Source organism: Morone saxatilis, unplaced genomic scaffold, assembly GCF_004916995.1.
Source record: "Morone saxatilis isolate NCDOM2014 unplaced genomic scaffold, NCSU_SB_2.0 Contig3, whole genome shotgun sequence".
NCBI classification, from domain to species: domain Eukaryota; kingdom Metazoa; phylum Chordata; class Actinopteri; family Moronidae; genus Morone; species Morone saxatilis.
Genome location: NW_023339873.1, coordinates 13,830,237 through 13,851,936, shown reverse-complemented (window position 1 = coordinate 13,851,936; position 21,700 = coordinate 13,830,237). Strand labels below are relative to the sequence as shown.

General features: G+C 40.9%; 5 protein-coding genes across 7 annotated transcripts in view; 3 read left to right on the top strand and 2 right to left on the bottom strand.

Moving 5' to 3' along the window:
• eml5 (EMAP like 5) overlaps positions 1-1,686 on the top strand; it is a 39,377-nt gene extending 37,691 nt beyond the window's left edge. The window contains exons 43-44 of the mRNA XM_035674229.1: positions 112-212; positions 305-1,686. Coding sequence (XP_035530122.1) covers positions 112-212; positions 305-341 — 138 coding nt within the window. The 3' untranslated portion in view covers positions 342-1,686. The remainder of the gene's footprint in view (positions 1-111; positions 213-304) is intronic.
• A 164-nt stretch (positions 1,687-1,850) lies between these two features.
• Positions 1,851-3,547, bottom strand: isca2 (iron-sulfur cluster assembly 2). Its single transcript, XM_035674228.1, has 4 exons — positions 3,437-3,547; positions 3,017-3,194; positions 2,666-2,781; positions 1,851-2,573 (listed from the first exon to the last, which is right to left on the bottom strand). Exons 1-4 carry the CDS (start codon positions 3,496-3,498, stop codon positions 2,399-2,401), a joined length of 531 nt encoding a protein of 176 aa, XP_035530121.1. The 5' UTR covers positions 3,499-3,547; the 3' UTR covers positions 1,851-2,398.
• A 360-nt stretch (positions 3,548-3,907) lies between these two features.
• Positions 3,908-6,367, top strand: LOC118337603 (NPC intracellular cholesterol transporter 2-like). Its single transcript, XM_035674708.1, has 5 exons — positions 3,908-4,015; positions 4,280-4,381; positions 5,235-5,342; positions 5,441-5,613; positions 5,834-6,367. The coding sequence occupies exons 2-5, from the start codon at positions 4,300-4,302 to the stop codon at positions 5,918-5,920; spliced, it is 450 nt and encodes a 149-aa protein (XP_035530601.1). The 5' UTR covers positions 3,908-4,015; positions 4,280-4,299; the 3' UTR covers positions 5,921-6,367.
• A 320-nt stretch (positions 6,368-6,687) lies between these two features.
• gskip (gsk3b interacting protein) lies at positions 6,688-10,780 on the bottom strand. Its single transcript, XM_035673365.1, has 3 exons — positions 10,540-10,780; positions 8,008-8,253; positions 6,688-7,920 (listed from the first exon to the last, which is right to left on the bottom strand). The coding sequence occupies exons 2-3, from the start codon at positions 8,248-8,250 to the stop codon at positions 7,762-7,764; spliced, it is 402 nt and encodes a 133-aa protein (XP_035529258.1). The 5' UTR covers positions 8,251-8,253; positions 10,540-10,780; the 3' UTR covers positions 6,688-7,761.
• A 19-nt stretch (positions 10,781-10,799) lies between these two features.
• Positions 10,800-21,700, top strand: part of LOC118336690 (autophagy-related protein 2 homolog B-like) — a 15,224-nt gene continuing 4,323 nt past the window's right edge. Inside the window, exons 1-30 of one of the 3 annotated variants that reach the window (XM_035673360.1) lie at positions 10,800-10,901; positions 11,505-11,913; positions 12,016-12,178; positions 12,304-12,456; positions 12,542-12,644; positions 13,022-13,184; positions 13,269-13,448; positions 13,552-13,648; positions 13,768-13,932; positions 14,066-14,217; positions 14,496-14,607; positions 14,847-15,090; positions 15,184-15,346; positions 15,514-15,606; positions 15,720-15,908; positions 16,106-16,379; positions 16,479-16,587; positions 16,672-16,876; positions 17,448-17,590; positions 18,257-18,414; positions 18,538-18,713; positions 18,823-18,973; positions 19,154-19,356; positions 20,218-20,298; positions 20,421-20,527; positions 20,656-20,748; positions 20,856-20,926; positions 21,013-21,089; positions 21,183-21,353; positions 21,454-21,586. In XM_035673360.1, the coding sequence (XP_035529253.1) occupies positions 11,752-11,913; positions 12,016-12,178; positions 12,304-12,456; positions 12,542-12,644; positions 13,022-13,184; positions 13,269-13,448; positions 13,552-13,648; positions 13,768-13,932; positions 14,066-14,217; positions 14,496-14,607; positions 14,847-15,090; positions 15,184-15,346; positions 15,514-15,606; positions 15,720-15,908; positions 16,106-16,379; positions 16,479-16,587; positions 16,672-16,876; positions 17,448-17,590; positions 18,257-18,414; positions 18,538-18,713; positions 18,823-18,973; positions 19,154-19,356; positions 20,218-20,298; positions 20,421-20,527; positions 20,656-20,748; positions 20,856-20,926; positions 21,013-21,089; positions 21,183-21,353; positions 21,454-21,586 (4,291 nt within the window). In that variant the 5' untranslated portion in view covers positions 10,800-10,901; positions 11,505-11,751. The other 2 variants (XM_035673361.1, XM_035673364.1) reach the window with 2 other exon arrangements.

The window sequence follows — 21,700 nt, the reverse complement described above, 5'->3', positions numbered from 1 at the left end:
ATGTTTTAACTGCAACTGTTTCTGGGCACAACAATGCCACTTGATAGATAAATCTGCTGACTATTGTTTAAAAAAAATGCCACTTGATGATGTGTATGTGATCTGTTTTAGGCCAAACACAAACGCTTTCTGGGTCATTCCGCTCACTTGACTAATGTACGCTTCACAAATGGAGACCGCTTCGTCGTTAGTGCTGGTGGAGATGACAGAAGGTATGACTGAGGCTCCAAATAACAACATAGTTTACTAATGATACGACAGTCAAATATTAAATAATGCATCCTCTCCTCTACGTCCTCTCTAGCCTGTTTGTGTGGAGGTGTGTCCATGCCCCACACTGAGGACCAAACCTGGACCATCCTGCCTCAGAAAGTCTGGGCATCTCCCATTAAGGCTCCCCGGAGAGAAAAGATTCTACTAAAGGATGCATTTAAATGAAGAAGGGAAGGAGGAGGAGGAGGAGGAGGAGGAGGAAGACCTGGCAGCTTGTAAATGAGTCAAAGTGGTGACTGATCTGATCGGACTTACTGCCTCAAATCTAGGTGCATGCATTTGTGCAAGGCTCACTTTCATCACAGCATTAGTCCTGATTGTGAACACAGGTGGAGGGAGTACAGCCCTGCTCTCACAACATCACATCGTCATCGAAGAAAAACAACACATCTCTATAATACAGTATGTGCATATCATTTCAGTGAGGGATTATTTTTTTAAGAATGAGCGTGTCTGTGTACATGTCCTAAATGGCAGTTTTCCCACTTGGCAGACGTATGAAACTGTGTTACTGAAAATGCCATTTTTTAAAACATGTAGCAAACTGAATTAGCCTTAATCTGAGTGTTCAACTTAATGAGGGTTTGGATTCTTTTTGTATTATGTTGGTTTTACTTTTTGGATCATGTAGTCATTTGTTCTATTTTTACTGGTAATTCCAAATCCTGTGGCCTTCCTCCTGAATGTAACATCCACTGTTATGTTCTGGATGTCAGCATGCCAAAGCATACTATGCACTGTTCACCTGACCTGGTCACTGTGTTACCCTGATGGTTCATTTATGGTTTATGTGGTTGTGTTGTTGACTGGTTGACCTCAAACCCCCTCGGCAGTGTTCCCCTCATGACATGTAAACGTGTGCATACTTGTTTGAGGATTTGTTTGTGGTTAGTAGGTGTGCATGGCTTACTGGAAGACAATCTGTCCAAACCAAATTCCTCAGAAAACAAAAAGAACAGCTGTAAATTGATGTTTCAATGCACTGTTGCAATTCTTTCAGTCACTTTTCAGTGAGCTGCTATGATGTATTATTGTCGCATTTTCCTGAATATGAATGGTGGGACTTTTTTCAACAGTAAGTTAATGTTTTGTGTAATCAGATATATTGCTTAAATGGAATGTTTTAACAGAGAGAAAATATGAAAAGTGCAAAATCTTTTGCTCCTAACTACAGACTAACTACAAAAAATGTTGCTGCATATTTTGATTTACATTATACCAGTGTAAATATCATTTGTACATATTCTTTTTGTATATTTTTTGTGAGATGTTTCTTAAATTCCACTTTAATAAAAAAAAAAGGCAACCATGAACCTGAGTTGTAAACTTTGAGTGAGATGTATTCACTGAGAGCGATAACATGACCAATTCATAAAAAATAACACTTGTAATGAAACAATCAGTGTTCAAACTAACCTTTTATCAATAAATATAAACATTTCCTGCCTGGGCTTTTCATCATTATAATGTAATGAAGTGCATAATGTGAGTACAATTAGCTAAATAAAATCAACCTCACTTGCATCACAACACTAATTTGCATACAATACATTGAAATGACTGAAGAAATAAACATCTGAAATTCACTCCATTTTATTTCAGATTACACAAATATAATAAAGCTTAGCTCTTCATAGATATAGTCTATTTACATATTTTACACACAAAGGTAAATCTAAGCACTGCACACCTTTGCTTTGTTTGAATTAATGTCAAATTACAGTTGATGAACTCAGCTGTCAATGAGCTTTCCTGACTCACTATATGCAAAATAATGCAATGATTAATTGATACCTTTCCTTTCTGTTTAAGTAGTTTGACACCTAAAAAAACAACAACACATTTCTCAGGGGAAAAGATTATCTAACATTGTCACTGTGTCACTAGCTGTGTTATTAGTGAAATATTGGTGTCCAATACAATATAATACCCTGAGTTACCAGTTCATTAGGTACACCGTCAAAGCATATAACAACCCTGCAATTAATTATATCTTTGTGAAGCTTATAATATATTTTTTGGTCAGAGATTTTATGGTAATCGTTATTTTATGTATTAAGATTGTATTCTTATATTCTAATAAACTGGTAAATCAGGGTAATAACTAATACTGACACAGAGGGGCTCATAGTTTGACAGAGAAGGAGCTGCCACAGGAGCAGCCATGATCGGCTTGGGGATTCTTCAACACTAGGAAGGTGGAGCGGATCAGCTCCTGGGTGAAGTCCACAGTGGCTCCTTTCACAAACTCCAGGCTGTCCTGATCCACGATGATGCCCACTCCTCCCTGCTCAAACACTCTAAAAGCAGAGTGGATTAGATTAGATTAGATTAATAGACATCAGAAAAAACAGTGAGGCCAGTGTAAAACAATAACTTATTGGCAGCTTACCTGTCTTCTTCAGTCTTGTTTCCAACAACAGAAAACTTGTACTGGAACCCGGAGCAGCCTCCTCCTTCCACATGTATTCTGAGGTACTCGCCCTTCTCCATGATTTCCCCTAGTCTCTGGATTAAAAGGGGGACATGAGCATTGTGAATGAGGGTGCAAAGCATGGGTTGAGCTTGAACATGACATGATGATAATGCAGCTGCTCCACTGTCAACACTGGCTCACATGAGGGACTTTACGACACGTTTGCAGGTTTTACACAAATATCAACACCATACCAAGAATATAGACACAAAGGTAAAGCAGCTTCGTGTGTATGGCTTTCCAAAAAATGCTTAAACCGCTGCTGACCTTCACGCATGACTCCGTGAGGTACACTTTATCTTCAGACGGACCTGACACCGCTGCCTCCTCCCGGGCTGTGGCGCTGCTGAAGCCCCGAAGCCCCGCTGTGTACCGGGGTAGAGGGATATGAGGAACCCGGTGTAACTGCTGGCTCACACTGATGTTATTCAGAACAGTAGATGCCCTGCAAAACATTGACGTTATGTTAAGATCCGATCTGTGTGAAAGTGGACTTTTACTGCCCCTGCTGCTCGCTAACGTCACGTTAACGTTACCTAACGGTGGCGTTGACGGCTAGGTTGCTAACTAACTAGCTTCCCGGCGAACAAACTCAACGCACAGCTAGTTTTTTTCCACTAGAGATTGTTTACAGGTGACGGTTTGTATCGGGGAGATCTCAAATGATACACAGCGAATTAAAATTACCTGGCAAGGCTCAATACTTTGGACTTGGACGCAGTTATCATCGCTCCTCTCACCAATGACATCTTTCAAAACAAATGTTAGTAGGTCCCGCCCCCCGAACGTCGACGAGAGACAGAACGCACCCTGATTGGCTAAAACGGTCGTCAAATACGCATACCAGGTTGGTAGAATACGGCCGTTTGATTCGTCCGTTTACCTGTCAATCTTGATGGAGTTCTACGTTGCCCTGGATGTAAAGAGGAGTTTAATACCTTGGTTTTGCCTGTCAGGTTCACGATATTTTTTTTTTGTGTGTTCCGCTTCCAATAACATCCACCAATCAAATGTTTACATTGAGGTTTAACTCACAGATGACCAGGGTTTGTTTTCTGATGAGGTTTTGATCTGCCAATTACAGCGCAGGAGGCAAGGTTTTTTACACTCAGGGCGGGATTTGCTGGAAGGCAAAATTTCGGGCAAAAAAACCCCCCTAAATTGTGCTTATAAATGGGCGTTAACGTCGATCTCGTGATACAAGGAAATAAAAAGGTGCCAGCAGTAGTCTCACTCACTTCGGGGCTTGACGGAAGATACAGTACGGTATGTTCATTTAGAGGTTTTCCTACTTCTACAAGACTACCTGTGTTTGTGTTGTTTACCATAGTACGAGGCAGTCGAAGGCTGTTGTTCTTTGTTGTGTTGAACTTTGTAATCACTGCCATCCTCGGGGCGTTGGGGAAACAAACAAACAAACAAACAAGAAGTCTTATGATTTAACAGTTTCTGCTGACCGCTCGGAAGTCAGACTATAGTCCCATAAAGTTTCTATTATCAGCTGCGTAATGGATGTTTCCTCGTTTTTAGGGTCACACAGAGATCGAATCATGGACGTCCGGACCGGTTTCATCGTTTTGTTCTGCCTGATGGGATTCACCTGTGCGGAGCCGGTGAAATTCATAGACTGCGGTAAGTTTCACTTGAAACTGAGACTTGCTTCACTATTCTATGTTAAACAGACACACCGTTTTATTTTGCTGACTTGTAGAGGTAAACACACAGTAACTGAATCTCAAAGGGGAGTGGAGAAAAATGTCAAGTCACCGTCAGTTTCACAAAACAAGCAAATGAATTGTTTGTTTGGCCTGAACAATAGCGCATAAATCTCCAAATATTCAGTTATATAAAACAGAAAAAAGCCGTAATTTGATGAGTAGGAAGTTGTAAATGTTTGGGTTTTTTTTTTTTACACGTTAATGGTCTACACTATCTCACCACTAAATGGCACTTTTATTTCCCGCATCACCTGTCCTTAACAAATGCACCTTTACATTAACTCCATGTGCTGCTCTTGGTGGGTTATCAGTGTTTGCTAAGGAGCTTCTGGAGTGATCAGAAATAACACTCAAGAATAAGTCAATAAGCAGTATAAAGTTGAGGGGGTTTAGACTGAGATTTCTTCTAAAAGAAAAAACAAAAACCAAGTAGTCAAAGCTGAAGCTGCAGTCCAGGATGTACTGACCATTAGTCACTAGTTTTGGGTCAATCTCCAAAAATACTGCATCCTACATTTCCCATAATGCAACCCACTGTCTTTGATTAGACAATATCAGGGTTGTTTTTTTTTTTTTACTTGAAAGCCACAGAAGAGACTCATTAGCAGCCAGTTGTATTGATGTTTTGGTCAATTCCAGATTCTAGAAGGTTTATTTTTATCATTTTAAGTGACTTTAATAAACAGAAGTATTGGGATTTGTGTTATGAAGGTATGGTATGATTTTATTTTTTTTAAAGACATTATCCCCCCCATGTTTCTCTTCAGGCTCCTCTACTGGCAAAGTGGCCATGGTGGACATTCACCCTTGTGCCAGTCAGCCATGCCAGCTACACAAAGGGGAGTCCTACAGTGTCAATGTGACTTTCAGCAGCGGTAAGGAGGGCTGTTATCTTTCACAAACACTCTGAACAGTGGGAATGTAACATCTGATTTTTAAACTGCTGATCTCACCGTCATGTTATCTGTTGTAGCTGTGGAGAGCCAGACAAGCACGGCAGTGGTTCACGGCGTTATTGCTGGCGTTCCCATCCCTTTCCCCATTCCAATAGAAGACGGCTGCAAGTCTGGAATACAGTGTCCCATCCAGAAGCAGCAGAAGTATCATTATGTGAACGCTCTCCCTGTGAAGACTGAGTATCCCGCAGTAAGTAACAAACCTACTTGACTTTCTTTAAATGTAACCAAATTACTAATGTAAGTGCTGCATGTCCCCAAATATTTAATCAGTAGTTTTGTTTCTGTGGTTTTGTTTTCCCCTTGTAACTATAGTTCACTTCCTCAAATGAGGTTGTTTTTTTGTTGTTTGTTAAATGTAAGAGATACAAAGATCACCTTGGTCACTAACCACTCTTCTGCATTTCTAGATAAAGCTGGTCGTGGAGTGGGAACTGAGAGACGACAACAAGCAAGACTTGTTCTGCATTAGGTTCCCAGTTCAAATTGTGAGCTAAACTAGCAACAGTACCTCTGACAAGTGTTGTATTTTTAAAGGGATTCAGCTTTGAGTAAAAACCTAAAGAATGTAAATGGCTCTAGTTAAGTTCTCATTTTATTCTTTCATCAAATTGATTTTAAGATGAATGTCTCTTTCTGTGGTTTTGCAAGACTTTGCCGCGCACACACCTTGAATCCTTCTGAAATAAATGTTTGCTAAGATCTTCGTAACAGTCAATTTGAAGAGTTGTGGAATAATGCGGTTAATGTTTGTGTGAATGACCCTGAACTACATTCCACTACAGAACAAATGGATTGTCTTACTGGCTGCTGTGTAGTCTGAAAGGCACGTACTATACCTATTGCTTTACAAACTTTTGTAATATTTGTTACTGACATGTACTACTGTAAGATGAGTGGAATTGAAATATGAAAATTAAATTCTAATAAAAATCTAACTTACTCAAGTTGCATAATCTCGTCAACCATTTTCATTTTAGAAATATTTATGCTAAAAGTACCTTGGGAAATTTTCAACTTACCATATGTACTTGTCAGACACATGTTAAGGCACACTTTAGTTGATTTCCCCCAGAAGCAGCACTAGATGTTGCAGTCACTGGCTGAGCAGCAGTGGGGAAAACTTCCTTGTATCAAAGAAAGTTAACCTTACTGGACTAAACATGACTGAACATCAGCTTCAAAACCTTTCACCTTGGACTTGTGTACTTGTCTTGTCAGACATTTGTAGCTTGGTAAACATGAAGTAAACCTGAAGACTTGACACAATTCTGAGAATTTATTGGTCTGCGCAAAGGCCTGCAGCGAGGAACAACAGTATGAATGCAAAGGGACAGGTTTTCATAAAGTAGGTTTCATAACACTGAAGTAGGCTTATAACCAGGCCAAATGTACAACAGCATTTAAAAGCAGCTTCTGAAGTCCAAGAAACGCTATGTATTCTGATAAAATTAACCAAAATTGTGAAGACATGACCACAACAAAAAGATTTAGAACATATTTAAACCTCCACAAAGATGGCTTTACTTTTACAGCAAATGTTAGAAATGCAAGCTTGAGTTGCACTGTGCTGTATGGAGAAAGAAAATCACAACACAATAAACTTGATAATTAGTATTGAATGCAGAGCTGGCTTAGTTTGACAAGAAATTTGAAATTAGTTTGAATTGTTTACTATTTGAAATGACACTTCTACAGAATACCCTCTGTCAATACAAAATAAGTAAAACTATGTAATGAGATGTTTTTTTTTTGTACTTTGTACTCTAACCAAAAGTCAGTCGTTAAGGCAGTATATATGAGTTACACAAAGAATATAGCTTTGGCTCTATCACTGAGACACCTGCTGAATAAGAACTAGTTGGGTATATTTGATCAGTTATCAGGTCACAGCTTTAGTGTAAGGAAGGCAGAGGGGCAAACTGGATCAATAATTCACATAACTTGCTGCTTCTTTCTCAGATCACTTTGATGAATACAAAAGGTGCAGAATTCTCAAACAATGTGCACAGTTACAAATTTGTAACATGCAAAAGCTGGAAGATCTTTCCACAGTAAAGTCAACAACACGATTGTTGCGACAGAGCCAAACCATAGCAGTCACTAAACTTAAGTAACTAACATGAAGTCATCCAATGATATGAAAGTCAGAACAAAGCAAGGTTGATATGGCAGAGTACCCCTTATTGTAGTGGTAGCTAGGCAGGTGGACGTCACATAATAGGCTATAATATTTGACCAGACTTGACCAGTTTATTATTGGCTCATATCCACATACACCCACATCATCAACCTCTATTCCACTTTAACAACGTGTGCAGCATCTTGGTCCGGTTTTTTATTGTCCGTTTTGCTTCAGTCTCTCCAGCCGCTGCAGCAAAGCATTCCCAAAGGCTTCTCTGTAACCCGGACTGAGCTTGTCCAGAAGCGAGTAAACTGTTTCATGATACTGGGTGCCCAAATCCTCGTCCACTTGATTGAAGGCATAGCCCACCACCTGTTTGGTAGAGTGAGAGATTGTCAAACTTAGCCTGGTTTGGTGTCTGAAACACAAATAATAAAACAAGAAACCAATGTGTCTTACCCGTAGTCCTGCCTCTGTGAGCTCCAGACAATACCGGTTTCCCTCTCTTGTTTCCACGTTTATGTAGGCCATATCTGACGCACTGTCCAGACTTTGAGACACGTGCATTTCGGCGACAGCAAAAAGTACGTCATTGACGACTGCTTCTGCCTCCATTCTCATGTCCTTGACGTCACCAAGCACAACGCAGTCCTCGTCAAATGAGGAGACGATGGATTCCTCGGGCTGGCAGTCTACCTCCATCCCCTATAACAAAGCAACAACGGTAGTGACTCAGCTGAAGCCCAGATGTTGCTGGATGCTACTGAAACTTGCTGATTGGCACAACAATAGAGTTCTCCATGTCCACAGTAACTGAGACCACTTCAGAAACCCTGAAGTTAACTCGGCAACAAGCTACTGTATACTGACACCTGTGTTAAGTATTATGTATGTAAGGGAATGTCTTTTATATTAAACCTGTAATATCTGGTCATAAACCTTTTAAAATAATATGTATTTGTCTTTATGTTTTAAGCAGCAGGCATGTGATTCAGCTGCAGTGATCATGTATCACAAAATGTTTTCAAAAGACCCATTCTCTCAAGAAAAAAAGCAGAACTGAAACAAAGATGTATTTGGCTGTTCTGTGAATTCTTTTTTTTAAAGTGCACAGTGGAGTATTTTTAACACGTGACATCCTTGTCACACAGAGGTTGATTGTGTGAGCAAAGGTTAAACCAATGTTACATTTTGGAGAAACTTAACATTTTAATATTCTATTAACTTTCTGATTAAATACTGTAAGTAAGACAACATTACACAAGTATCAGACAGATTAAAGGGTATTTCCCAAATCATTATCAGAATTCAACATAGATGTGAAAAATACTTTCTTCATCCTCTATGCAAAGCTATGCAAAGTTGGCCTCTATTTGGTTGATTGGTAATTCATAAGGGCACTGAATCTCCAAAAAGGTCCATTGTGTTCCCGGAGATGAAGACTAATGTTGTCTCTTGTGACTCCCGTTGCTTTGTTGGCTCAGTTTTTTTTTTGTTTAAACTTAAAAATTGAGAGCTGATGTCTGAGCGCACAGCTGTGGTAAAGTGAATTCCAGTTTGCGGAACTGTTCATCAGTCATGTGGTACAGCATATTATTCTGCTGAGAAAAACAAAAAACATATATATATATATATATATATATTGAAAATTAACTACTCAAAGTAACACCTGTTCCTATTTCTATAGTGTCCACTATTTGTGCTCCGCTGCATATGTTGAACAAGTTGAATCTTGTTGTGCGTCATTCATGTCAAGCAGCATTCTGTCGTGCATTCCTATATGAGACTTTTTCCTGCATGTCAGCTGGAGCCTGTTGCTTCACATTTGGCTTCGTCATCGTTCATTCTGTTGGATGGAGGCCTCAAAGGGCAGTGAGCCACTTTTAATTGAAATGCTGATTGTGAAACACGCAGCAAGCTTTACTTAACCTGTTTCTTTCCACCTCGATGACCTCTGTCCGATGTGGTTGTTACAGGCAAAACACAGTCACACACATCATTTTCATGGGAGGAGAAAGTATTATTATGGTTTGTTCATTTTCTAGTCGAATATCGAACCCGGTCGGTCCCAGTAAGAGTAGACTGACTCCAAATTGACTGAACCACCACAAAATCCCACTTTTCCCCACAATTTTTACAAATAGATTTGGCAGATTAAATTAGTAAGAGATATAAATAGACATTTGTAATTTCTTATGATTTCTAGACTGAAACCTTAATGCTATACTGGGCTAATCAACAAATGTACAGATTAAACAATAGTTGACCTACTGGCATATACACCCTCACTCAGTGGTGGAGGAAGATATATATATATACATACATATGAGGGTTTTTGTGTGTAAATGAGGTATCTTGAGGGATGAATAAGTATTCTAAGTATTCTGAATAGAATTTAAAATAGTTGGTTTGAGATGAAGCTGATTTAAAATACTGTATCCAATATGCATCATATTTTGAGGTGATTATCAGTTTTAATGTGTAATATTACAATTAATTACAGCTCTCGTGTAATTGTAGTGGAACAGAAAGCGCTGTATTGTATAAGTACCGTCCACAACTCATGTAATAACGTTCCTGTAACTTATATTTCATTTCTACAATTTAAAAACATCACAGCGACATCTTGAGGAACCTGAGAAGCAAAATAATTCTTACTGACATCATAGTTAGTATTGTATCAATGTGTGACTTCCATGCAAATGTTATAATTCAGCTAATTCATAAACCGGTAGTTAGATAGACTGCTGTGTTGTTGCGCAGTTAGATGGATAACATGGCAAACATTTGCTACATATTTGGGATAAACTCTGATAAAACTAAGCCCCCTACTCCACCGGGTAACGGTAGCCAAACAACTGACGCATTTCACCCACTTTATATCTAAAACATGAATATTGCACTAAATGAAAAAGCATTATACGTTTCACGCGTTTGTCCCGGCTATGTTAGGACAATAACTTCTAATCAAACTGCGTTCATTTTTCTCACCTCCTCGCTGTTTGTGTTGTTCCGGCTTGTGGAAGCTTCCAGCCCACTCGGAGCTCTCCGTGGACAAGGATGAGTCAAATGAGCGGTGGACAGATAACAGTGGACAGCCGGAGACTAAAGGGACATTAAAGAAGCACACCGCGCCCCCTTAGCGCTACACTATCTGCTGATTTCTCCAAACAACTAGTTAAAATAAAACCTTAACCCGACATCTGCCCCGTGGACCACACAAGTCCGCCATGTTTGTGACGACATTGTCTAATCCCTGTGTGCGTGCGTGCGTGCGTGCGTGTGTGCGTGTGCGTGTGTGGGCTCAGTTGGTGCGGAGTCATGAAAGTGTTTGTAAACAACTCAGTCAGAAGGTAAGTGGAGAGCTGCACTAATGTGTCCTCGCTCTGGTCTCTAACTGCTGCCTGTCGGCTCTGATATGTTACAGTGCTCCGTGTCTTCGTCTGTCTCACATGTGAGGCTCGACAACTTGACAAATGTTGATTTTTTAAGGATTGCCAGCTAGGAAAACTAGCCAGCATGTACCGCTATAAGCTTAGCCTGACGTTAGCCGGCTATGCTAATGCTGCTAATGCTGCCCATAGGATTGGATCATAGGCTAGCTAACGGCGCTAGCCTTGCACTTGCTAGCCGGCTAGTAGGCTAAATGACATGCCTTTGTCTAGCCAGGAGTCAAAGCTCAGCTCTCGTCTCTTGACTACGATGACAGCTCTGTTTAAGTAGCTAAAGGTAGCTGCGGACTAGCAAGTCTGTGCCATGCTCATAGTTATTTCGCAAGAACGTTTGGTTGGTTTACACTGGCTGTAGAGTGAGGACAAATGTCTCTTTATATGATAATGCCTCACAGGAACTACTTAAAACAGTCAGCATCATTTGAGTTTGTTGTTTGTGTCAAGTCTCGTGTTGTGCCAAGTGTCACATTTCAAAGGGGGCACCATATGTGTGTCTTTCCATAGGCGCAGCAAACTGGAGTCGGACCAATTCCCGCACATATCCTTGAGTGTCAACACATCCTCCAAAGCGTCCCTAATCTTGGGATATGAAGGGTGTTTGAGCTCACGGTTTCTCAATGTCTTTAAGTCGACAGGATGACACGGTTGCAACACCAGTGATTATTTGATAGTTAGTTTGAGTAGCTATAGCATTCCAGTTGCAGAGCCTCAAGATCCCTTTTATTGCCTGTGTTCACCTACTGAGTTCAAGATGCCTTGGCCATTTTCGGAGTCCATCAAGAAGCGGGCCTGCAGATACCTCCTGCATCGGTACCTTGGCAACTTTCTACAGGAGAAGCTGAGCTTGGATCAGCTCAGTTTGGACCTCTATCAAGGCACTGGGTCACTTGCACAAGTGCCGTTGGATAAATGGGTATGTGTAGTGTTTCTGTTGTGTCAGTCCATTCAGCATTGATTTTATACACAGAATCTGCATAAATGGACAAAAGCTTCAGCATTATTTCCTGTTCTTCAGTCACTCAATGAGCTCCTAGAGACGGCAGATGCCCCTTTTGAGGTCATCGCAGGGTTCATCCAGACAATTTCTCTAACTGTCCCATGGGCAGCCCTGCTGCAGGAAAACTGTGCCCTAGAGGTCAAGGGTCTGGAGATGGTTCTTAGACCAAGACCAAGAGTAGGTAAGGAGAGACTGCTTTATGTGCCACTTCAAAACCATCGGTGAAAAAGCAAGTTACACATTAACAAGTTGACAACTAATTTTTTCTGAAAAGTCAATAACTCTCACCACTGGGTGTTCTTCCAGCATCTGGCACTGAGCCCATGTACTGGTCCAGTTTCATGACGAGCAGCATGCAGCTTGCCAAAGAATGTCTGAGCCAGAAACTCACCGACGATATGGGAGAGAGCTTCCAGCCTTTTGAGGGATTAGAGAAGTTTGCAGAAACGATAGAAACAGGTACAATAGTCTTAGACAACATTTTAAGAACTGTACCACCTAAAGCATTGTGTCAAGTAATTTATTATAATTTTCTATCTTGCAGTTCTGAGAAGAGTGAAAGTGACATTTTTGGATACTGTTCTCAGAGTCGAACACATTCCAGAAAATTCTAAAACTGGAATCGCCCTTGAGATTCGAATCAATAAGTAAGTTTGGACAGTCAATAGGACAAAAGGACATTCTGAAATAATCTTAATATTTTCAACATCAGAATCTAGTTGAGTTCTAGTCATCATCCTTCATGAATGTCCTCTCTTAAAGGTCCAGTGTGTAACATTTAGGAGGATCTATTGTCAGAAATTAAATATAATGTTCATAGGTATGTTTTTATTAGTGTATGATCACTTGAATATAGGAATTGTTTGGTTTTCGTTATCCTACAATGAGCCGTAAAAAAAATAGTTGTAAAAAGGGCTGCAGCTTGTATAAAAGATATCCCTAATAGGTAGTAAATGTGATGCATTAGTTTTCACTAACTCTCATACTGTAGGTTGAGCTAATTGCGTTCTGTGGTTGGTTTCAGGATTGTTTACTGCGATGAAACAGGCGAGGAGAGTTCAAATGTTAATGTGCATCAGCCAACCACATTTGCACATAAAAACTTACAGATGGAAGGCATTACCGTGTTTTGGGATGAGTTTTCCGATGTGTCCCGTGCTGGTTGTAAATCTTCCCCCACTCCTACGGTTGGTGTAGTGAGTCTTTAAAATTCAGCATGAATGAGTTGTATGTGTAAGCCTTTTAGAAATATATATCTCATTATTTTGCAGGAAACCGAGCCAAAGCTCTCCCCCAGCTGGAATCCCAAAATAATATGTGAGCCTCATCCCCAGTTCACAGAGCCTGTATCCTCTACAGCACCCTTTGAACCTGTGCAGGTCGGGAGCCTCTGTGGTAAAATAGAGTTGTCCCTCACTCTGAAAAACAACTTGGCTATGCCTGGAGCAAAGGTAAATTAACCATTTGTTAATAACAAAAAGTAATAAAGTTCCTAATTACTTACTCAATATTGTGAATTAGGGCTGACTGCTTTTAACACACTTTGCTTTTCAGCTGGATGTAGTTGGACATATTGATACACTTATTATTCTGCTGTCCCCACGGCAAGTTCATCTTCTTCTGGACTTGTTTGGAGCGTTCTCTGGTGGAGGTGAGCACCTGTCTGTTGATAACTGATAGACAACACTTTGATCACACAGGGTAACAATGTCACCAAACGAGTTATTTAGAAATGGAGTAAATAGAGTATGTCATATTCTTTGTGTGAAGGCACACAGGAATGGGCTAAGGATAGAAAGAGCCGACCCATGCAGCAGGAGGATGAGTATCGGCTGCATATGGAACTTAACCGCTGTCTGAAGAAGGATACCGCTGTCCCAGGAGCAGACCCCGACCTCTTTGAGAGCCAGACCACCAGAACTGTGTCTAGTCGAGGTTGGACTGAATCATCATCCCCTAACTCGTGACCTTCCTGAGAAATCAGATCTCATTGTTGCATCAATCTAATGATATTTGTTCTTTCTTTGTCCCTTCCTTTTTTAATTGAACATATCTGGGGGTGGTGTAGATGATGTATTCTTCTCCATGGCAGACATGGACATGTCTCACAGCTTGTCATCCCTTCCTCCTCTGGGTGAACCACCCACGGTTGACTTGGATTTGTCACTTAATAGCAACTATTCTGCCTCCCCCAGAGAATCTCCCTCTGGAAATGCAACAGTAAGTTTTCACCCCTTTGACTGCAGTCATCAAGGCTCATTGAAATTTAATGTAGGTGAGCTTAAGTGTTCTGAGTGGTTTGGTTACTCCATCCATCTTAAATCCTCAGCAAATTACAGTTCCACAAAATTAGATTTTTATACTGTACTATAAAGTTAGGAGGTATATGAATGACTATTTTCATTGTTGCTGTTTTAGTTTGTGTGGTAAAATTATTCCAAATGAACTGCTGTTCTTACATTGTCTGGCATCATAGCTGTGTATATCTGTGTTCGTAGGCTCTGTGGGATGAGTACATGGATATCCCACGACAAAGAGAGAAGCAGACTAATGAAGCTCCCGTCCAGTCGCGGGATTCACAATTCCCTCAAAAATTACTAAGACAGATTTGTAAGTATCATGAGATATTAGTATATTTTTCCATACTTTACTGGTCCCTCTGGGGCCATGATGAGGAGTTTTTAGGTTTTCATTCCAAGCAAAGATTACATCAGCTTAGCTTACATTATCTGTGGTTGAAGGGAGATAATCAGTCAAATCAGTGTCAACTATTTGGCTCACTGTTGCACATGGTTATCATTTCACCACTGTGAAAATCTGTATTTATATCTGCCATTGTTGTATTTCAGCCCATCCATCCAAAACCCACGGTGATGAGTCACGGCCAGAGCTGGTGTTAAGGTTGACACTGAGTAGCCTGGCTGTCTCAGTCCTCCACATCGACCCGCTGCCACCACCAGATGCTGCTCCCAGTCCCCTTGGCCCTATGGCTGCACACTTCTTCAGCACGGTGGGCCCGGGCCATCTCGCCCCAGCTGCTTTCCTTCAGTCTCGGACAGTGTTTAACCATGCTTGCCCCCATGATCATCTCAGGTGCTCTTTTATTTTTCACTAAATCCTGTTGTGTTAAAGGGTATTGTAGGACAGATTTAGTGTTTAACGTTTGATGTGGGCTCATGTTTGCAGGTTTGTGGGCCAGGGCCTGAAGATAAACTATGAGCACTGTCAGGGATCCAGCCTACGGACCTTTAGCACTGATGTCTCCCTTAACCAGATGGAGTTTCTGGAGTGTCTGTTCCCCTCTGAGGCTGTCAGTGGTGGCTCCCAAAGAGGCATTCAGTACACTGAGGTTAGAAATTCAAGCCTGAGCTAAGCACATTTTGCACTGCACTGATCTTTCTAGGTTAAACACTGCATATACATTCAGTACACCTGAAAGTACTGAATGTACGCCTGAAAGGTGCAGCTGGCATTACATTAAGAGTGTTTCTCACTAGTTTCCCTGTCACACTTCAGCTCCTGACATTTGACACCGCAGCCAGTGCTGATGCGTCGCTTACCACCTGCCTTCACCTGCTTTACAAACAGGCTGAGCGCAGAGGCCCTCAGGTAACAGCATTTATTAGTCCAACATGAAACTGCAACACTAACGCTTAACACTCATTCATTATCTGTATCATTGTCGGGCTCCTGCTCAGTCAACCTTTTGGTTCTGTGTGCAGGGCGGCCAGGTTCGTCTTAGCACCATTCCCAGGAAAGCTGAGATCCAGGTGGAGCTGGGCCCTGTGCGCTGTGAGCTGGACATCAGCATCGTAGACCGTCTCAACTCACTGCTACAACCTCAGAAACTGGCCACCACAGAGTTGATGGCATCCCACTTGTACACATCTTATAATAAACATGTCAGCTTGGTAAGGGCACCCCAAAAAATATTAATTAAAGATCAACAACAATTTGAAATTTGAGGATCTCAAATCTCACAATAATAATGATTACTGTAGACAAAGAAAGTATTGTCACACCTGATCATGTAAATCATCACTTTCTTAAACTTAGATAAAAAAGATAAAACTGTTTCTACAACATATATAATTTAATTCTTTCACAGCATAAGGCCTTTACAGAGGTTTTCCTTGATGACAGCCACACTCCCACCAACTGTCATGTATCGCTGACTGTCAATGCCCCACTACTGGGCCTTGCAATTCGCTTCCCCATCCCTGACCTGCGGTCAGATCAGGAGAGGGGCCCTTGGTTCAAGAAGTCCCTGCAGAAGGAAGTTCTCTACCTGGAGCTGGAGGACCTGGAAGTAAAAACAGAGTTCATGGGTGGCAGCTGTCCTGACCAAACCAAAATGGAGCTCACCTTCAGGGAGCTTATTGGTATGTGATCTTAAGAAAAAAGAATCTTTCCCCTGAAGATGTTTTTTTTAACAAAGGAATTGCTCTTTAAATGATAAAAAAAATTTTGGCTTTGTACAGGAAAGTTTCAGGAGGAGCCTGATCAACCAGCTGCCCGGTTTCTGAGAGTGTCCCACACCATGGATGGAGACATGACAACATCTGAAAGTGTAAAATTTGATTGGCCGAGGTATGTTTATCTACTGTAACCGACCTTAAACTGATCCATCCATTCAGGGAGCCTCTCTCAATAATATTAAATCTCTTTGAGCAGGGTTGTGCTGAAGATGAACCCAACTGCAGTCCACTCGATCCTTGAACGGGTAACGGCTGAAGATGACGAGGGTGCTGAGGACCGTTCCCTTGAAGAAGAAGAAGAGGAGGAAGGAGCTGCCCATTCACTGAAGGATGTGTGTGACTTTGGGAAACCTGAGCCATCACCCTTTTCATCACGAAGGGTTATGTATGAGAATGAAGAGGTAGGCAATGGCTAAAGGGCCATATTCATTCAAAATATGAATATTCAGCCAACTACTGGATATAGTATTACATTTCTTAGTGCACTGGAGCCTAAAACAGCTATTAAATATATTGGCTTAGAAACGATCCAGGTGGAAAAATACCCCCTGATTAATTTATATAAGTCTGCTCTCTTTATAAAACCTGTCAATCTCAAAATGTACCTAATTTGGACCAGGGGCATTAATAAGAAGTTATCAATGCACAACAATGCTTGATATTATAAAAATTGAATAGTTACAATAGTTAATAGCGCACATATTTCTTTATGTTTGAAGAAGTTTATTTTTAAATTTGCTTATTTGAAGAATTGTTGTTACAGTTTTGATGATGGCATCGGTCTAAAGCAGGTGGACTTTGTGCAGGTGCATATATTTGCATTCTGGAGCGAGGGTATCCTCTGGTTGGTCTATTCAAATGTATTACAGATGTATCATTATGCAAACAGAGACACGACTGCTTTGTATACCTAACCTCTTGACATAACAGATGGAGCCCATGTTTAGATTTTGTTTTGTATTTCCATTCCAGATGGTCATTCCTGGTGATGTTGCTGAAATGACGGAGTTCCAGGAAAAAACCATGAACAACTCTCGGTTCATTCTTGAGTTGTGTTTCCCCAATGTGCAATTAGTGCTCCCCAGCAAGGCATTTTATGAAAAACTACACAACAGGTACAGAATTTTGTAATATGATACAAAATAATTGAATGACAATAAAAATACAGTAAAAATGATGTATCATAAAAATTACCTTTGTTAAAGTTTGAGTTGGCTAGTCCAACATTCAACTTCTGAAACATTTTCACATGTATAAATATGTTTTGTAGTAGCTGAAAACCAACAATCCATTTGTTATTTGATTATATGTTAAAAGTCAACTAAAATGTGGTCCTATCCTTGGAAGACTCCTTTAAAGGTCCAGTGTGTAGAACTTATTGGTATCTAGCGGTGTAGTTACAAATTGTAACTCTCTTGCTTCACCCTCCCCTTACAAGCATGTAGGAGAAACTACGGTGGCAGTGAAATGTGCGAAAAACGGCTACAGCCAGTGTTTGGTTTGTCCTTTCTGGGCTACAGTAAAAACATGGTTGTTCAACATGGCGGACTCCATAGAAGGGGACCCATGCCATCTGTAAATCTCATTCTAGGGTAACAAAAACAACGATTCTTATTTTTAAGTGAATATACACATAATGAAAACCTAGTTATGCATACTGTATTCCAGTTCTGGCAAAGATCCTCCTAAATTTTACCCACTGGACCTTTAATAATATACCTATTAAGATACTAAACACCTACCTGTGTCAATACATAAAATGTATATTCTCAATATTTTAGGATAAACAACGATCTGCTGCTGTGGGAGCCCACTGCTCCATCTCCAGTGGAGACGGTGGAAAGCATGCCATATGGAGTTGGACTTTCTGTCGCCAGTCAGTTGATCAACACTTACTCCAAGGACAGCTTCAGCCAGTTCCGCTCTACTGGTCCAGAGGGTGAGATGAAAAGAAAAATCACTCATGAATTTGCATTGGGTCAGACACTTGTAATTGTAGTAAAAATGTCTAATGTGAAGTCATGTTTAAACTTATTTGACATGCTTTATGTTCTGCTTTCAGATGACACCAGTGGGTCAGAGGAGGAGACAATGCACTATTACTCTCCTGCATCTGACTTGGGCCTCAGATGTCGCAAGAAGAAAAAGCCCAAAGCCCAGAGCAAGACCTCCCAGAGCCTGTTCTCGGTCATCCTCAGTGTCAATCATGGTCTGGTGGCTCTTCAAACTAATGCTAAGGTAAACTCACATCCTTTTTGGTATTACTTACTATCGCCACAGATTAATTCAGACATTACTAATATCTTTTTTTATAGATAGTGGGAATAAGTTTCCATCTTTTTTCCAGAAGGAGGACAAAACGGTACTGAAAAACAAACATGGCGAGTTCTGGCTGGAGGTGAAAAATGCTGTGCTGTTCAGTGTGACACAGTACGAAGGTTATAAAGACCAACACTACATCTGCTTCCACACCAGTAATATTTGCATGTATCATCAAGGTAAACCAGCTGTCCACATTCACTATAATATAACTCTTTTGCTGCTGTGTACATATTATATTTGGTGATTATATGTACTATACAGCTATACTGTGTCTACATAGCTGTTATGTCATTATGCACTTACGCTCTTTCACTGTTGTGTCATTCTGTTCTCTCACTCTGCTCTCACCTACTCAGGACTTGTGGATGGAGGCACCTCTGTCTCAGACATCAAGTTACCATGCAGGACCCATCCCCACTGGTTAGAGCCAACCATCTACCAATCAGAAACACCTCCTGAGAGATCCTCAACACCCTCAGAGGGTATTGGTCTGGAGGCCCGCAGCATGGTGTCTGTCGCTGTCAAAATCTCATCACAGAATGCAGAACGCAATGTCAAGGTTAGTTTACTGAATCACTGATGGGACCCCTATACCAGTGGTTTAGTGTTCAAGATAGATGTTAAAATGGTTCTCTCATACACAGCTTCAGTATTTCCCTTAGAGGTCCAGTGTGTAACATTTTGGATGATCAATTGGCAGAAATGGAATATAATGAATATAATATTCTTAGGTTTTCATTAGTGTATAATCACCTGAAAATGTGAATCGTGGTGTTTTTGTTACCTTAGAATGAGACATTTTTATCTACAGTGGGAGCTTCCACAGAGGCCGCCATGTTGATCCGCCATGTTTGTAAAGTAGTCCAGAACAGACAAAGCAAACACTGGCTCTAGATCGTTTCTCCTACACACATGGAAGGGGAGGGTGAGGCGAATTGATTGCAATCTGCAAATACATCACTAGATTCCACTAAATCGTACACACTGGCTCTTTAAGCATCAATTTGTTGAGAATCGACAACAACAGTATCTCAACCTCCAAAGACCCTTTTATGTCCACATTTGCCCTGTAGATGGGGCTATTGTCCTACTGAATGATTTTTCCTGATCTAATCTCCAACCCAGATCCTGACCTTGCCATTTAAGGGCATGGTAAACACCCATGTTTTATAAGTGAGGACCATTGTTTTCTTACACCAATGCCATAGTGGTCAAATAATTGCCAGCTGTGTCAACGTTGTTATACTGGGAAACACCAGGCAAGATTATATGTTAATTATTGAATTATTCCTGAAACAACAACTGTGCAGTAGCATCTGTTTCAACACAGATTTAATATAATACCACATTCAATCATGTGTAAAGTGTATCAGTCAGGTTGGTTTTTGTGCTCTGCTCACTGTAGCGCCTTTTTACGCAGGAATTCCTGGTTGCTGTTGGAGTGAGAGGAGCCACACTCCAGCACAGAGTGGTCCCCTCCAGCCTGGGCTGGTATGACCAGGTAGGCCAAGATGGAGTTGCCGCTTACAAAAACTTCACACAAATGTTCAGAGGGCATTCGACTGAAATACAATGCAGTAAAATCACACATTTTAAATCCTTTTGTCAATTTATGTGCAACAGATTGTTGACTTTCTGAATGTTTCCGATGAGCCTGTGTTGGGATACGCCCCTCCTACTTCTGTCACCACTCTACATTTACACCTGTGGAGCTGCTCTCTAGACTACAGGTAAAGTAGACTCCAGACTAAACAGTTCCCACTAAAGATTATTTTATTTATTTTATTATTGTTATTTGTTATCTGTGTGTGTGAATTGTAATAGGTAGTAATGGTAGCATTTGTTTTTCTCTTGGCAGACCCCTTTACCTGCCACTCAGGTCACTGCTGGTCATAGAGACTTTCAGCATCTCCAGCAGTGTCTCTTTAGACCACTCCTCCTCAACACTCAGGTATAAGAGGGCCACTGGTTAAGCTCTGATACAAAATTAAGAGATGTAATTGCAACTGAATTACAGAAAAAGTAGCTTGTTTGCTGAGTATAACATGTTGTGCACAGGATCATTTTGGATGAAGCGGCTCTGTTCCTCTCCGACAAGAGTAATGCTGTCTCTGTCAATTTAGCACGTGGTAAGTTGACTTCAGTAATGAGTTTGAAGAAACCGCTTGAAATTTTTCAATGTAGCATTGATGTTTGCTTTTGGATTTTGTAACAGACTATGTCCAAGTGGTAGACATGGGAACATTGGAGCTGAGGATTACAGCTGTCAAACCTGGAGTGGATGGAAAGTTGGTAAGAGAGTCTCAAAATGACATAAAACATTTTTCTCTTGAAAATAACATTGAATAATGTGGAAATAATTTTTCACTTTCTCTTGGGTGATAGTCAGAGCCCAGATTTGAGCTGCGCTGTTCCAGTGACGTTATTCACATCAGAACATGTTCAGACTCCTGTGCCGCCCTCATGAACCTTATCCAGTATGTAGCCAGCTATGGAGACTTACTGCCCCCGGTAGAACCAGAGGCCAAGCACAGCAGTACCACACAAAGAGCCAAGGTCAGCAGTGAAGCCAACATGAGCCACCATTACATACTTACAATACAATTTTAAAACTCTAGTGGCCATACATGCTTAGTTTTTGTGTATTTTTGGACAGGTGGAGTTTCCCAGCCGGCCTACATCTCAGACCCCGTTGCTCGCTGAGACTGAGCAGCAGATGTTGCAGGATCTGATGAGTGAAGCTATGGAGGAGACTGACGGGCAACATGCACCAGGGTTGCAGCAGAATGGTGAAGACTTTGTTCAGTAAAGAGTAAAGTTTTCGCTCCATGGATGATAAAATGTTACTTAAAGGGGAACTTGGCAACTTAATGTTGGCAACAGCTTAATAAACCCGTTTAGAA